Source organism: Trichosurus vulpecula, chromosome 4 (assembly GCF_011100635.1).
Source record: "Trichosurus vulpecula isolate mTriVul1 chromosome 4, mTriVul1.pri, whole genome shotgun sequence".
Lineage (NCBI taxonomy): Eukaryota > Metazoa > Chordata > Mammalia > Diprotodontia > Phalangeridae > Trichosurus > Trichosurus vulpecula.
Genome location: NC_050576.1, coordinates 291405394 through 291423068, shown reverse-complemented (window position 1 = coordinate 291423068; position 17675 = coordinate 291405394). Strand labels below are relative to the sequence as shown.

At 37.9% G+C, this 17675-nt stretch overlaps 1 protein-coding gene across 1 annotated transcript in view; it reads right to left on the bottom strand.

The window, feature by feature from the left end:
- Positions 1-358: 358 nt before the first annotated feature.
- The window catches only part of ACADL (acyl-CoA dehydrogenase long chain), a 44488-nt gene continuing 27171 nt past the window's right edge, over positions 359-17675 (bottom strand). The window contains exons 9-11 of the mRNA XM_036755273.1: positions 7622-7749; positions 5385-5471; positions 359-1087 (exon numbers count right to left, since the gene is read on the bottom strand). Coding sequence (XP_036611168.1) covers positions 994-1087; positions 5385-5471; positions 7622-7749 — 309 coding nt within the window. The 3' untranslated portion in view covers positions 359-993. The remainder of the gene's footprint in view (positions 1088-5384; positions 5472-7621; positions 7750-17675) is intronic.

The window sequence follows — 17675 nt, the reverse complement described above, 5'->3', positions numbered from 1 at the left end:
TCAGGATCTTTTTGGGTCTTGATTCTGTCATGTAATTTACTCCTGCCAGAACTGAGTTGTCTGCAAATTTTATAAGGGTGCCATCTATGCCTTCATCCAAATAGCTGTTGATAAAAATATTCCCTCAGGGCAAATCTAATAGTCAAGAAAATATTTTGTCTGAGTCAGAAGCCACAGAGAAAGGAAATCTACCCTGGAGCATGGAGAAATGGGTATGATCCAGAGTGAATATGTGTATAAATTTAGGAGACAATCAGCTTCCAAGAACACCTCTGTCCTCCCCAATGAGAAGTAAAAAAACAAAACAAAATCCAAAATAAACTCAAAACAAAGCACAATGGCAGACATGCCGCTTTGGTTTTCATGGTTAACAAGAATAATTTAAGCATTTAAAATATTTTATTTGATGCTTCACTAACATACACAAAACATATTCTAAAATAGTGTGGTTTACTTGCAAATTAAATTGCTGCATTTATTGACATTATTTTATTCTGAAATAAGAGCCAATCCTTTGAGATCCATGAAATGTACCAAAGTTTTTAAAGAAAGGTAAGGGAGCGCATGATAGTTCTCTTACATATTAAAATAGAAAGCCCAATACTAATTTAGGTAAGGCTGCATCATTCACAGGAACTGAAGAAATTATGAGAATAATTTTAGCAACAGTCAGTTGGACTATGTTAACTCAAACTCAAATTAGAGCCATTTAACAATTTTAGATTAAGTTCAAATTTGAGCTGCTCAGACCTTAAAATGTACTATCCTTTTATGTGAAAACTGTATTAAAAGTTAAGCCTCTCCCATTTGAAAATTTCAGAAGTTAGTGTATAAAGAATTCTCCCTCAACAAAATAATTTTTCATCTCCAAACTTTGTTTCATCTTGTACAAAAAAAAATTCAAACACATTTTCTCTTTCCAGGTTGTATTCTATCATAAAGAAATTTAAATCCAGATCAATAGTAATTGGATTCCAGGATGGGAGCAGATGTTTACTTGTCATGTACGATCTCTCTAGCAATCAGCTCCTTCATTATTTCATTCGTTCCACCGTAGATTGGCTGGACTCGGGCATCCACATATGCTCTGGGTGGGGAGGAGGAAAAAGAATGAACAGAAGACTTAAAAATAATAAATTATGTACCACCAGATAATGGGTAATTACTTTAAAGTTCATGTTAGATAGTTCCCAAGAGGGAGGAAGGTGCAATATTTTTAAAAAGCTTCCTTTTTTGACACAGTTGTATTATCCTTGGATTGAAATAAGTACAAAACACAGATTTAATTTCTTTACATAATCTGATATAATATGAACTATAACACATAGATTGTAATTCCTCAAGAAATTACAAATTTACTTAGGCAACATAGTTATGATTTTTTCCAATTTAATCTACAATTTACCAACATAACTACAGGAGGAAATGAAACCTTTTCTTTTTGTTTAAAAAAAAAAAGTGTTAATTTCCTTCAGGTCTCAGTTTTCTAGGTAAAAATTTTTTGTAAAAAAAAAACCAACTTTACATTTTTCCAATAGGTTCCCGTAACTATAAAGTCAATGTTTTAGAAAAGACTATTTCATACAGAAATAATGGAAGTCTCCTAAATTCACAAAAGGTTAATATCTACACTACAGTGACATGCAGGGCTAAAAGAGATTGAATCTTCCACACAAAGCTGCAATTGTGACTTCACCCATAATAATTATATAAATTATCACCTTGCATTTTCCAGTGTTCTTTACTTTTTTGGCTTTTTTCTCCTCCATTTTTAAATTTTTTTATTTTATTTTATAGTTGAGGAAATGCTCTTACACACACACACACACACACACACACACCATCCCCTCTCACACTTCTCTCTCCCTTGCCTCTTTCTCTACTCTCTCCTTCTTCCTCCCCCTTTCTCTCCCTTCCCTTCTCTCCTTCTCTCTGTCTCTGTCTGTCTCTCCCCCCTTTCAGCTACCAAAGCCAATGCTCACAATGTTCACATTCCATTTTGCCAATCCCAAAGAAACTAAGAGTGATATTTTTTGTATGTTTGTTTTTAGGATTGACTTGGTCATTTTTCCACATATCACAGACCTTTCAAAGTAGCTCATGCTGATTTCTTAGGACTGAAGGTTTAGAGAGGAAAGGCATCACTGATGCCATCTAGTACAATTCTTTCTTTTGACGGATGATAAAACACACCTATTAAGGCCTAAGGTCCTAAGGTCCCACAGGTAGTATTGGAAGCAGAATTTGAACCCAGATCCTGACTTTAGAGACAGTATTCTTTCATTATACCATACTGCTTCTTTAAATCATTCAGCCAACCCTTTATAAGTTACCGGTTAAATCCAGCCATGAACATATTAACAGGAAAAGAAATAGAAAGAATGTTTAATTATACCCAGCCACAAAGTGCCAAAGCTCACACTGCTTCTCTGATACTCTGAGATGAAAGCCTAAGTGAGACCGAAATAATAGAAGGGGGAAGTATGAGGCAGCCCTGGATGTGGAGCCTGAAGATGTAAGATTGAATATTAACACTTCCCTTACTCTACATGTGACCTCATGCAAGTTACTTAACCACCAGTTTCTTCAACAGTAAAACAAAAAAGTAGAATAATATTATCTCTATGACCTCTTCAAACTCCAAAATCCTACACTACTATTTTAAAGTTACTTTCCATATAAAACCAAGTCTTAACATGTATCTTATTACAACATTATAGATGATCTTATGAGAAATAAAACAAAGACTTTTCCATTGAATAAGAATTATGGCAGAGTGGAAAGACCTGAGTTCAAGTCTCTCCTCTGCCACATACTAGCTGTGTGATCCTGGGCAAATCATTTAACCTCTCAGTTCCCTGGGCACGTCTCTAAAACTCTAAGTTGGAGATGATCTGATTTGGTAGAGGGAGTATGTGAAATTATAGATCAGGTCCAATATCACTCTTAGTTTCTTTGGGATTGGCAAAATGGAATGTGAATATTGTGAGCATTGGCTTTGGTAGTTGAAAGGGGGGAGAGACAGACAGAGACAGAGAGAAGGAGAGAAGGGAAGGGAGAGAAAGGGGGAGGAAGAAGGAGAGAGTAGAGAAAGAGGCAAGGGAGAGAGAAGTGTGAGAGGGGATGGTGTGTGTGTGTGTGTGTGTGTGTGTGTGTGTGTGTAAGAGCATTGTCTAACTTGTCTAACTTTGTGATAAGGGTTATAGAGCTGCTTCTTAATTCTTAATTTTTCCTTCTGTATTTAAGAGGGAAAAAAACAGTTCATTAGAATTCTTATATAACCTGTAGACTGCCAAGAAGGTTAATAATTATTCTTTGGCAGAAATGAGTCTCTCAGATTTAGACAACATATGTCCAATGTTCCCTCAGCCTGTGTCTTTTGCTTTTACTGACCTAACAGTGATGATCGCTGAAAAAGACAAGATCAACAATTCTGTTATGCTCAGAGAGTATAGATGCTGGTCCCTCTCCATTTTGTGTGCTTTCCTTAAAAACCTAAATTAATGTTTAGCTACTTTACACCAGTGACCCTAGAAATAAGTGTAATAGTTAAGTGAAAGAGAAGTACGTAACCTTCCTTTATTTCACTTCCTTTCTGTTACTACTGCTGGGATGATAACATGCTGTCTGGATCTTCTACCCCATAAAAACGCCCAGAAGTAGTTCCACTCAAGGGCCAAATCAACTACTTCATCACACAACTCGTGACGGATTGATTGTGAATACGTTGTGAGCAAAATTTGTGAAAACAGACTTGGAAATGGCTCCAGAATATGGAACACAAAAATGACATGCTACAGAACCATGACATTAAAGCATTATTTTGTCTTTTCAAATCAGTCAATCATTTATCAAGTGCTTACTGTGTGCCTGGCACTGTGTTAAATAAGGTTTCAGGATACAAAGAAAGACAAAGGGTAGCTGCCATCCTCAAGGGGCTCAGAGTCTAACGAAGGAGACAACATTTAAATAACTTTGTATAAATAAGCTATATAAAGGATAAAATGGAGATTGTCAACAGAGGGAAGGCACTAGAATTAAGGGGGACCAAGAAAGAGTTGTTGTAGAAGGCGGGATTTTAGCTGGCACGTGAAGAAAGCCAGGGAAGCCAGGAGGCAAAGAGGAGGAAGGGATGGGGGACAATCAGTGAGTGTCTGGTTGTCTGATCCATTGTTATTCAATCACAGAGTAAGTGGAGTGGTATAACATATAAGAAGACTGGAAAGGTCTGTGCTCTGTGAAGTTTGGATTCAGTCAAAGGGCCACACTTGAGGACCTAACAGGCCACACGTGGCCTTGAGGCCACAGGTTCCCTACCCTTGGTCTGCACCGATTAATGTCTACCAAAGATAAGAAAATTAACAGGTTATGGGTATAATGTTTCTATTCCTAACCAGTTTATGGGGGTGTTTTGCTTTGTCTTGTTTTGATATAACTGACAGCTGCTATTCACATTAGGGACTAGAAGCACACCAAAATGGTTATAACTAGGCCAAGCAAAGCGACAGGTTTTGAAAGCCTGGAACTGTCCGAGTTTGAAGCCAAATTTAGAAAAAGAGTGGGGTTTTTTCCTCCCTTCAGATAATCTAATAAAGTTTAAATAAAATGAGGATGGTTTTTATAAATCCCACAGCTTTCTCACTATTACATTAGAAATAAAGCAACCTTTTGTGTGTTAAGCCTGAATTTTTTCTTTCTGTGGAGACAGTGTGTAAACTGTTAATCTGAGTGAGTCAGAGAAAAAACACATTCCCTAGCTCAGTGAGGAGAATGCTGTGGGAAGACCAATGTGGCAAACACAACAGTGAAGGGAGGGAGTTAGTTATGGGGAGGGAGAAACCTCTGGAATGTGTTCGTCTGCCTATTTACAAATTGGCATGTTTCCACAGACAAGTTATAAACATATAGCTTAGTCACAGAATAGGTACTTTCGAACACTTATTTTAGGACTTCTACTAAGAGGAAATGCACTAATTTTTCCTGCAAAATTATCTTCAGTAATTAAGGTATTAGGCCCTCCTTTTGTCTACATCAATTTTAAGTAGCTAATTTTTTAAAGATTCAAAAAACATAATGGCTGATGGTTTTATTTATTACAAGCTGAAAAGATCAAATAAATGAAATGAATCTCTATAATGATACTCACCCCTTCTCCTCACTTTCCTTCATTTTAAACATGATTGATTTTAAAAAACTTTGTCTAAAGGCCAAGAAGTAGTATTACTATCATACACTTTGTCACACATGGTCATCCTCAGTCGTCTAGCTACTGGGTAATTTTCTCTGTACTTTATTTATAGCTAATGGAATTCATGATCTTCCTTTATTTACTCATCTTCAAAAAGACTATAACAAAACAATTTTTCTTCCTAAGAAATACTCACTTTGCAATGGGGTATTCCCACATGTATCCCCATCCTCCATGGAGCTGCACACAATCGTAAGCCACAGTGTTTTGTAGCTGAGATGCCCTAAATGGACAAAATACAGGAGGAAAAAGGAGCTTTGAAAATGGATTCCTGCAGAATGGCCCTAAATCAGAAAATGAATTATTTATGACTGTGTAACTATACAAGTTTATGGAGCCATTAAACTCTCACATATTACATTATATGTTAAATGTATACACACACATGTCATTTTTGACAGGCAGTCTACATAAAAAGATATATTATGTAGGCTGCCTATCAAAAATCAATTATTTCTTGTAAATTTAATTATTTAATTAAGAAAAATTTATTTTCTCTCCTTCCTCCATCTCACACTTTCATAAGGCAGCAGAATTTAAAAGAATCGGCTCTTAATAGATGGAATTACAGAGTATAAATAGCAGCTGTTTTCTGTACAATGTAGTTGCTCATCAAAAGCACATATAAAAATAAATTTAAAAATCCTTCATAGAACCTTCTTAGTTAATTATTGCTTTTGCCAGGTTTTATTAATGCTGTGTCCATGTAAATGAAGTAAATGTAAAGTTTAGCCTATTACATGTTGAAATAATTCAGCTCCTCCTCTCCCATCAAATGATACCATATTTAGGATGAAGGTGTTTACTTGACTTAAATCACTTACATTCTCCGTTTTACTCAAATTTCCTCAAACTTCAACAATACAGCCTAAATCTCAGTTCTGACAAAAAGTTATTCTCTAACTTCTTATCACCAAATTCATTAGCATTTGTAGGTGTAATTTCTGTCATAGTCATAAAAAGACTGACCATTTATAGGTAATATTGAAGCCCTAAGGAAGAAACTCCAACTAAAATTACATGCCTTTAATACAGCAAAAAAAAACATAAAAAAGAATTAACTATATTTATATAGTGTTGTTTTTCAAGTACAGTCTAATATGAAGAACTTAAAAAAATGAAGTGTTGAATTCCCCCCACCCACCCATCTCATCAATCTTAAGGCAAAATTCCATGAAAAGATAACAGGATGGGAATTTTATCTATCCTACTTTAAAAAAATGCAATGTGACACTCAGATCTGCCCTGTTCTTTTCCAGTCGAAAAAAAGAAAAACTCAAGGTAAACTTATAACAATCACAGAAAGAATTTTCTATCTTAAATAATTTTTAGTTCAAGAGGTATATCCGCCTTGCAGAAAAAGTACAATAATCCAGCTGTTTACAGACAAGGTTGATAGAAACTCTGGGGGCAATGACATTTGGGATTTGGAAACATCTTTATTTGGCAAGTATATGAAATATTTTCTAGGTTCCAACTAGCTGTTTCCTGGCTTTATCTCTCAATGCGAGTTTTATCGTACCAGGTATTTCCAAAGAATGCTGAGGACAGTAGATAGAAAAGCTTTTTGAAATCTATCTTTTGCTCTGTTACACATGAAACTAGAGGGGGGAGGAGGGGACAGTCCAATTTAAAAACATCTCCCCAAATGGCATCCTCTCTGAATTTCTACTTGCTCTTTGCCAACCTGCAATTAAATTATTTGTATAAGAACGCAAGCATTATCCTACTTATTTCTGCTTGCTTTCCTTTTAGCCTGACTGAATTCAGAGTTAATGAATAATGACAGAATTTTTTTTCCCACAGTGTTTTCAGAGTAATAGGATTATTTATTTAATTTTTTTAAAGAAAAAGTAACCTGCTATCTCTGGCTTTGTTCCCATATCCTTGGGTCTTAAAAATCTATATGAAGTTTGAGTGAACTCGTTCTCTTGTTCATAATTATTATATTCCCTTTATTCAACAGCAGAACTTCTATTTTATTCAAATTGGACATTTTTCTCCTGTCTTAAAATGACCCTTAAAATGTTTGATAGGATAATTAATTCTTTCTCCTTGAAACAAAAGCTTCAAGTAACTTTGAAAATGGACAATTTTCTGATGGGGACAGATCATTGCTCCTACTTCAGCCTTTGGATATTCCAATTGAGAGAAGTTAAGAGTTCATTACCAATCCTCTTAAGAGATGAATTCTCAGCCTGGCTTAAACTGCCTCAGTGGGACCTTTCAACAAATAAAAATGGTTGGCCTACTATTACTCTTTTGCATTAATACAGCCTCCTCCCTCTAGGGGACTCAGAGTTATGGGTAAAGTTGGCCCACTTCCACAACTGTCTGCAAAACACCACCCTTCAATTACTGGAACATACATACCAGTATTTTGCCATGGAAGCAGTTGCCGAGTCCAGACGTTTTTCCCCGTGCAGCTGCAGACAGCTGTCCACAAAAGCCCTGGTCACACAGATGTGTGTTTTCAATTCAGCTAGTTTGTGCTGCACCGTCTTGTGTCCAAAGAAGGAAGAGGAAATTTTAAAAAAGGGAACATGTGAGAACTTTTAAATGTATGGTTTGTCAAGAATTATAAACAGTGTTGGGACCTTCCTGGTCCCAAATGGTTATGTTGCATTTTGTTCAAAAGTCAAACTCTTACCATTCCAATTGAGACACCCAAAATTTCAGTGCTCAGGAAAATCTCAAAGATGGGAGAAAAAAAGATGGAAAAATTAAAATTCCCCTTGGATTTTAGAACATTAGGTCATACTTCCTTAGGAACAACAGTTATTTCTTTCAAGTTGGAGCGCCATCTTGTGGCTCAAAAATTCTTGACACACAGCAGTAAAAAAAAAGATCTGTGAGCTAGCCATTCCTCTGTACCTTCTTTGGATAATGAGATTGTTTCTTTCTTCTGCATTGGTCCCAAGCAATGGTATTTATGGTTTCCCTTTCTGTTTCATGGCCTACTTGGCTGGATTAGCTAGTTCACTAGCACAGGTGCTTCTCCACTGATGTGGATGGAAATAGGGAGGCCTATCTATACCTTCATATTCTATAAGGCCTTTGTCTTAGTCCACAGATCACTATAGCACTAAGCAACTTTGTCCCAATTCTTAGTATTTCCTTTTATTTAAAAAGATGTAAAAAAAAATTAGACATTTAAAGAACAAAACTACAAAACCATCAAACAAAAAAGTCTACAAAACTGTCAAGGATAGCATCATACCCTGCCTATAATGAGGTAGAACTCGATGAATTAACAAAAAATAGATAGCCTAAGAAAATGCTACTGTTCAGTGTCTTCTTACAGGACACCGCCCAAGGTTCTGATACTTTTGGTTAGGTTTTTTTCCCTTCTTTCTTTAAAAAAAAAGATAAAATTGTAGTCCTAGGTTCAAGTCCAACTTCTTGACATGTACTTGAACCATGGCAAGTCACTCTCTTGGTGCTCTAGGAAACTTTTTAAGATACTAAACTGTACAGAGGATGCCAATCTGCACTGGTAGAGGGAATTTCCTTATCCAGGGAATTCTACACATCAATGAATTTACAAATGTGGTAATGTTCCCAACCCTATCATTATAGTCATTGTCTATAAAGTTAACCATCCCTCTCCTCCCCCTTCTACCCTCCCAGGAGCAATAACAATTCAGGGCTATTGAGTTTAGAAAGAGCATCCACATAAGCCAAAGCAAGTCCTAAGCTGCAATCACAAGAGTACTGTCCTACACCAAAGGGGAAGATTCCTGACTTGACATTACTGCTGGAACAGACCTAGAACCAGTCTTATTCTAGTAAAACTGCTTGAGTACGAAAGTGTCCCTGTAATCTCTGGAAAGGGAGAACAGGGAAAGGAAGAACATGTGTTGGTCCATGGAGAGAAATCTCTGAAGGGCATGGTAAGCTTAACAGTTTAGCTATAAAAGTCTCATCTTCTGAAGCTTTTGCTGCTATCTGCCCACTCAAATTGGTAAATGCTTAATAAATGTTTGTCGACTGAGTGTCATGAAGCCAGTCAGTCAACATTTATTAAACACTTACTATGTACCAAGCCCTGTGATAAGTGCTTTGGACACAAAAAGCAAAAACTTGGCCCTTGGTCTCAAGGAGTCCACATTTTAATGGGGGAGACAATATACAAAAAATTGTACATACAAGACACACACATATGTGTATGTATATGTAATATAAAGAGAGTTTAGATGGAAGGTAATCTCAGAGGGAAGGCACTAGCAGTGGGAGAAACTGGGAAAGGTTTCTTGCAGAAGGTGGGATTCAAGCTGAGTCTTGAGGCAAGCCTAGTAGAGACAATGAGGATGAACATTCCAGGCACAGGAGATAGTCATAGCAAAGGCACGGAGTCAGGAAAGATGGCAAACTTAACAGTTTAGTTCTAAAAGTCTATTCCCTGAAGCTTTTGCTGCCATCTGCCCACTGAAATTGGCTTTGCCAGTTTGGGAGCTTTTCCTGGAATCCGAGGAAATGATATCTTCCAATGTAGTAGGAGACTAGAAATCTTCCCTCTACCACTGCTTTTCTCTCCTCTTCTCATTTTTCCATTTTCCCTGCTTTTTTCTTTCCTTTTAAAATCATAGTCAAACTTCTCTACAACGGAGTGGAAAGTAGGACTCCTTCACCTCTAGGTGCCCCTTTGAGCAAATTTAGCAGTCAGTCACTAAATGAAAAAGATGAGCAAATACTATTCTCCACTGAGACTGAAAGCTAGGTAGCTAGATCATTCATTAATGTTTCTACTCTGTATCACACATTGTGCTAATAAATGCTTATTTACCAACTGACAATAACAACAAAAACTATAACACTGGTGCCACATAATTGATACCACGTTGGCAAAACTTAGGACAATTTTCAAAATATGGAAGAGTCAGCTCACTGAGTGTACTTCTCTCAGGGAAGAGGCTACTCTCAATGAGTAAGTCAGGTGCTCTTGGAAACTATATTGAGCCCTAATGGGACCCATTTGCAATTCTTGCTTTCCATCCTAGGTTAGGATCTTTATTGCCTATTACAATAGCTTCCTATTTGCTCTTTCTGTCTCTCTCCTACATTTCCTCCTGTGTAATCCATATGCTGGAGCTGGCAAAGTGAAATTCCTATAGCACAACTCTGACCACAACACGCCCTAGCTCAACAACTTCCACTGCTCCCTATTGCCACTAGGATTAAACAAAAACTCCTCGGATTTGTATTTAAAACCCTTCACAGTCTAACTTTAGCTAAACTTAACAGAATTTATACATAAAATTTTCCTTCCCCCATTAAATTGTGAGCTCCTAGAGCAGGGCTGTCCAAAACGCAGCCTGGCCTGTGGTCTGCATGCAGCCAGCAGTGCAATTTAGGAGGCCCGCCTGTAAGCATAGAAATTTACATAAATGCTTTAGTAAGCCGAGCTACTGCAGAGCTCTCACTAAAATGGCAAATCAAAATATATTGTCTATTGTTTCAATAAAAACCTAAGGTTGGACAGCCCTGTCCTAAAGGATAGGGACTGTCTTTTGCCTTTGTTTGTATCCCCAGAGCTCACCACAGTGCTTGGCACATAGTAAGCACTTAATCAATCCTTACTGACTTCTCACAATCTATACAGTTTAGCCAGGACTGAAGTACTTGACATTCCTCACACAAGGTTCCTACTCTCATCCCAATGGGTTTTTATCAGCTGGGGCACTTGTGGACACTGCCTAAACAAACACCACCCTCCTCTACAGGAACTTACCTACATTCCACTATTACCAAGTAATTTAATTACCAATGAAAGTTAACAATAGCATCAAGGTTTTTAAATTACCTTTTAACTTTCTGTTAATGAATTCTAAGCTCCCCATGGTATTAAACATTAATTCATGCTAAATATAAACATGAATATTCAAATAATACACTGAAAACATTTTGTTCTGCATGATTAATATGTTAGAATCAGGGTTGAGGGACCTGAGAGGTTATTTAGTCTAACTGGGTTTGTTAATTATAAAACTAGTTAAATAATAGCTAGCCTAGTTTCTTACATATTAAGATTAAATGTTTGTCTACCCCCCACCATTTTCATAACTAACTGTGGGAAGCTGGGAATGAGTCATGTTCTGGGCGTGTTCTTTTTCCAAATCCCCAAGCTCTTCCTTTTTTATCTCAGAATCAGAAAATCAGGAATACATATTAGGCCCAGGAGAGCAAGAGAGGTGGGTCTTTCACTGCTTTGGAATGGATTGAGACTCATGAGATTAGAAAATTTGATTTAAATTCCAACTAAATACAAGTGGGTAGCAGGAGAAATGCAGGCAGAGGAATTGTCATTCCAACTGTACCTTTGTATTCTGTGTTTCTGAGGTGTGTTTTCTATTTAATAGAAAACTGGCAATCTTGTAATCTTGTGGTTCTCTTCAGTTTCAATTGCATATAAGGTTTGGATTACTAGATCTGAAAATCCTGTAACATAAGTCCTAGCTGAAAATTTTAGGCCTCTGTTCAAAAATAAGATTCATGGCACATTTCCAAAAGACCACACAGCCACAAAGTATCTAAAGGTGGTTTAACAAATGTTGTTTAAAAAGTGTTATATTGTTGTATAACTTGGTTGAATTGGGTAGTAAGACAATCCTTTCTTAGGAAGTCTCATTTCAAATGGATAGTTTTAATTACACTGGAGGTAAAGAAGGCCCTTTCCAATTCCTCAAAGAATTTTTTCATCAGCTACTTATGTGGGGTAGCTGCAGTTCAGCAAATGAGAGTGAGAGACTTGGAGTCAAGACAACCTGAGTTCAAATTTGGCCTCAGACACTGGTTGTATGACCCTGGGTAAGTCACTTATCCTTTCTCAGCCTCAGTTTCCTCATCTGTAAAACGGACATAATAATACTTTCCTGTTTTCCAGGGTTGTTTTGAGGACCAAATGAGATAATATATATTCAGTGCTTTGTAAACCTTAAAGTGCTATGTAAATGCTAACTGTGATGATGATGATGATGATGGTGGTGGTGGTAAAAATAGAATAATTTGAAATATCTTAGAAATGTTAGAAAACAGATATTTACTGCAAAAGCTTAGTGGCCAATCTCTGTAGCTTTTGACACTATTAATTTGACCCTCTTCTCCTTGATATTTTCTTCTTTATGGACTTCTAAGACACTACTGTATTTTGGTTTTCCTCTTCCCTATCTCACCACTCCTCTTATCTCCTTTTTGATAATATCCACCCCATTCCTGTTAACAGTAGGGGGATGGTCCCCAAGACTGTCCTAGGTCCTCTTCTCCCTCTATACTATTTTACTTGGTGATATTATTAGCTCCCATGATTTCAATGATCATCTCTATGCAGACTGCCTAGGCTGGGGTCAAGAAGACTCATCTTCGATTTGTGACCCTGGCCAAGTCACATCACCTGTTTGCCTCAGTTTCCTCACCTGCAAAATGAGCATGAGAAGGAAATGGCAAATCATTCCAGTATCTCTGCCCAAAATACCACAAATGGGGCCATAAAGACTCAGACACCGCTGTAACAACTCAACAACAACAAATACACTGTTTGTACATAGTTGTCTGCAGGTTGCCTCCCTCATTAGACTGTGAACTCCTTGAGAGCAGGGACTGCTTTTTGCCTTTCTTTTTACTCTCAGCAGTTAGCCCAGTGCCTGGCATGCTGTAGGCACTTAATAAATGTTGATTAACTGACATATTTCTATCTTTCTACTCTTTCACATTGTATAAAAATGTAAGAAGCAATCCAAACTTTTCTGTGGGAAAACTGCTGGGATAATTTTTCCATTTTCTACATAGTTATCTGCAAAATCACAAGTTTTCTAAGACTACCTGAGCAAGGAATGGAGCAATATTTTCAGATTAAACTTCATAACTGAAGTACAAATTTCACTTCTAAGGTCAAAAGTTTATAGAAACATAGAATTCAGGGTCAGAAAGACCTTTAGGGATTTCATAGGCTAGACGTGCTTAACTTGAAGTCCTAGAACTGCCAAGAGATTCATGGATAGATTTCAAGGGGTCTGTGAAATTGGATGGAAAAAAATTAAATCTTACTTTCATTAACTTTCAACTGAAATTTAGCACTTCCTTCAATTATTAAAGGCTTTTAAAAATATTATTTTGAGAAGGCTTTACCAGACTGCCAAGGGGATCTATGAAAAGAAAAAGGTTAGAAACTCCTAAGTCTAGTGTCTAGTCTAACACTCTCATTTTACTAAAAAGGAAAGAAACGGAAGCTCAGATAAGGAACTGACTTGCCCAGGGCCAAAAGTGGTGGAGAGTGAAGAGTCTAGCACAGGCCTCCAGAGTCCAAGGGTGTGCTGGTCAATGATTAACAACTGGAACTTAAAAAAATATATATGTAGGACATACTTTTAAGCTCAATCTGCATCATTAATATTTTCTCCATCACTTTCTTAAATTTAGCCAATTAACAAAACCATAAACCAAGCCCTGATTTTTGGTATTGTGATATCCGAGGTATACATGTTTATACTAAAAATTTAAGCTCTCAGGAGCTGGTTCAAGCTAGCGCCAGCACACTCCTACTTGAGTCCACAGTCCAGGGTTCCTTCTACCTTTTGGTCCTCCCCACCCCTTTTTTATTAGTTAATTAATTACTTTTAGTTTTCAACATTCACTTCCATAAATTTTAAATTTTCTCCCCCTCCCTTCCACTTCCCTCCCCAAGATGGCCTGAAATCTGATATAGGCTCTACATGTACATTCCTATTAAACATATTTTCACATTAGTCATGTTGTACAGAAGAATTAGAACAAATGGGAGAAACCATGAGAAAGAAAAAAAAACAAAACAAAACAAAAAAAGGAAAATAGTCTGCTTTGCTCTGCATTCAGACTCCATAGTTCTTTCTCTGGATGTGGACGGCATTTTCCATCATGAGTTTGGAATTGTTTTACGTCTTTGCATTGCTGAGAAGTGTTATATCTATCAAAATCAGTCATCACACACTGTGGTTGTAACTGTGTACAATGTTCTCCTGGTTCTGCTCACTTCACTCAGCATCAGTTCATATAAGTCTTTCCAGGTTTTTCTGAAGTCTGCCCGCTAATCATTTCTTATAGCACAATAGTATTCCATTATATTCATATACCAGAACTTGCTCAGCCATTCCCCAGTTGATGGGCATCCCCTCAATTTCCAATTCTTTGCCACCACAAAAAGAGCTGCTATAAATGTTTTTGTACATCTGGGTCCTTTTCCCATTTTTATGACCTCTTTGGGATACAGCCTGAGAAGGGGTATTGCTGGGTCAAAGGGTATGTATATTTTTATACACTTTGGGCATAGTTCCAAATTACTCTCCAGAATGGTTGGATCAGCTCACAGCTCCACCAACAATGAATTAGTGGTCACCTTTTGGTCCTGTTACAATCAAATAGCAAATATACTGTTAGGAAGTGGGAGCTCCCAGACACTAGAATACTTGTCCCTTTCACTTGCTTGGTATGCTACCCAGCATGACTGCATGTTTTTGTGTGTTTAATGCTTTCTAGTGGGCAGGAGAGTAAGAGAGAGAATTAGGCAACTTCTCAGGAGTTCAAACACAGAGAATGCTGTTTGTTTATCCTACAGAGAGATGAAGGAGGCAAAGGACCAGAGGTAAGAGCAACCTTCACATTGCTAGGAGTTAGTTGTATGTATGTTGTAGGCACATGGATCAAGAGCTAAAACAGACAACAGTCAAAAGACAGGTCAATAGTCCAAATTCCACATTCTAGGGACAAGGAAAATGAGGCCCAAGTAGGTGAAGCAACTTGTCCAAGGCCACACAGGTAGTAAATAGTAGATAAAGGATTTGAACCCAGATCCTCTGATTTGAAACCCAGCACTCCTGGACTTCATTACTGTCTCCAGCCTTATCAGGTAATGAGTTCTCCTCAATGGAAGTTTTAAAGCAGAAGACATACCATCATTTGCTGGCAATTACCAGTTAGATCACTGAGGTATCCTCCAGCTCTGAGGTTCTAAGCACATTCCACTAAACCCGAGATCTGTCAGGTCACCCGTGACTTCACAGTTACTAATAAAATGGCTCTTTACTCCCCCCTCAGCCTTCTTGACTATTCTGTTACATTTCACTATCCCTTGCCTCCTGGACACTCCTTTCCCTTCTGTGTTCTTTATGGTTTCTATGCCTTTCTCAGTCTCCATTACTGGCTTTTCACCCTTAGCTGCCATTACTATTTTCTCATCTCACCTCCAAGCATAAGTATCTCCAAAGATTCTGACTCTGGCGATCTCTTCAGGTTCTATGCTTGCTTAGAAGTCTAATCTATTCCCATGACTTCAATTATCACTTCTACGTAGAGGACTCCCAAATGTAGAGCTACAATCTCTCCCATGAATTCCAGTATTAAATTTCCACATTTCCATTGGATATGTCTACTCAGCTCTCCATTCTAAAGCTCCTCACTCAGCACTAATTTATTATCTTCCCCCCCAAAACCTGTACCTCCTCCTAACTCCCTTTTTCTGAATATAGAATCATCATTTAACTTGCCCTCCCAGGGTAAAAATCTCACAAATCACCTCTGGCTATTCCTTTTCCCTCACAGTCCTCATTCAATCATTTGCCAAGTCCTTCAGTCCTGCAGTAGACTCTTAATTAATCTCTCTGCCGCTCACTTCTCCCTGCTTTAATCCATAGCTCACACAGTTGCCAAAACAATCTTTATAGGTCTGACCTTTGGATTCTCCTTCTCAAACTGCAAACTCAAGTCTCTTATTCAAGACCCTATGCAAGCTGGCTTTAATTGACCTTCTGAACCTTATTTATGTGACTACTCTTCATACTCCCTACTTCCTGGACAAGCCAAACTATCCGTTGTTCCCTGACCTTATCTTGCCCCCTTATGGCCCTTATTTAAAAAATAGCACACACAAAAAAGCATAGCTCACAAAGTTTAGTGTTTGGGTCAGATAAAGAAGCTTGACAGTTATTTCCAATTAGGGCATGAAGAGGTACAGGTTAGTCCACAGATAAGTTTCTGTGAACCACAGAATTCTAAAACCACAGCTATAGATTGGGGAGGGACCCAAGGGGTACAATTCCCTCATTTTATAATGGAGGGAATTGAGACCCAGGGAGGTTAAGTTCATACAGGTAGTAAGCATCAGAAATAAGATTTGAACTCAGATCCTAGCTCCAAAACTAGGGTTGTTTCCATTACAACATGCTTTATAATGGACTCTGATTACCAGTAATTTCTGTGAGTACACAAAGCAGAAAATGAAGAGCAGTTTGCGTAAATTATCAGTTATCTACAGTTGCCCTTGGAAGCAGGGAAAGACAGCTTGTCTTTTTCAAGGAGAGAACAGAGCCTTGATTATGTTATTAGCCTTAATAATTTGTCATTAGCCTCAGAAAGGGGCAGGAACAGGGAGAAATATATTGTCGATCTGAAGAAGGCAAAATAGAGCATGCGGAAGGAGAGAACTGTAACAAAATTGCTCAACGTGTCTGAAACGTAAAGACAAGGAGATGGCCCTTTTATCTATGCCTCCTTATTCCTTTCATGCCTTAAATCCTTCAAGTTGTAGGCCTACTACCACATCCTCCAGGAAACAGTCTCAGATACCAATCTCCTGGAATGATTGTCATTTTTTAATTTGACCTCTGCTACTGTATGTACCTATCTTAATATAATATCTACCTAGGACAGGCACTACAAATGGACAATAAGCAGGCCTAGAACTGAATAAGAAGAAAGGAGTGGACTGGAAGGCATTCAATAATCCCAACCTGTTCCCTGATCCAAAAGTCCATCTTTCTCATTCTGTCAACAAACATTTATTAATGTTTGGCTATTCCTTCTCCTTCACAGTCCTCAGTCAATCGTTTGCTGAGTCCTTGACTCATGCAATAGCTGCTTAATTAATCTCCCTGTCTCTAAGTATATTTCTCCCTGCTTTAATCTACCCCTCACAGAGCTGCCAAAAACAATCTTCATAAATTTGATCTGTGGATTCTCCTCCTCAAAATACAAATTCAGTCTCTCATTCACTGTATAAGTGCTGAAGATATCATAAAAGATAGTCCCTGCCCTTAGGAACTTACCATCTAACGAAATAGTGTAAGCTTAAGGAGTTTGGTTGTCCAGTTTGGTTTTCCATGACCATAACAATCTCTTGTTCCCAGGTGTTGGATGAGTTCTATGATTCAAAATATCTCCACCACAACCTGTGTAGATTGTAGGGGCCACTGTCACCTGTAAAGGTCAGGACGCTGGAAGGGTGGAGCATAAGTACAAAGTCGGTGGGCACTGGTCAGTGAGTGGGGAACCTTTAGGGTTGAAATGCACAAGCTAGGATGCTGTGTGTGCCTTGATTGGCCCCCATGAAGGCTTGGAGTGAATCTGTATTTGCCTCAACTGGCCCCCACTCAGGCTTGCGAGGATTTAGGAGAATGAACAA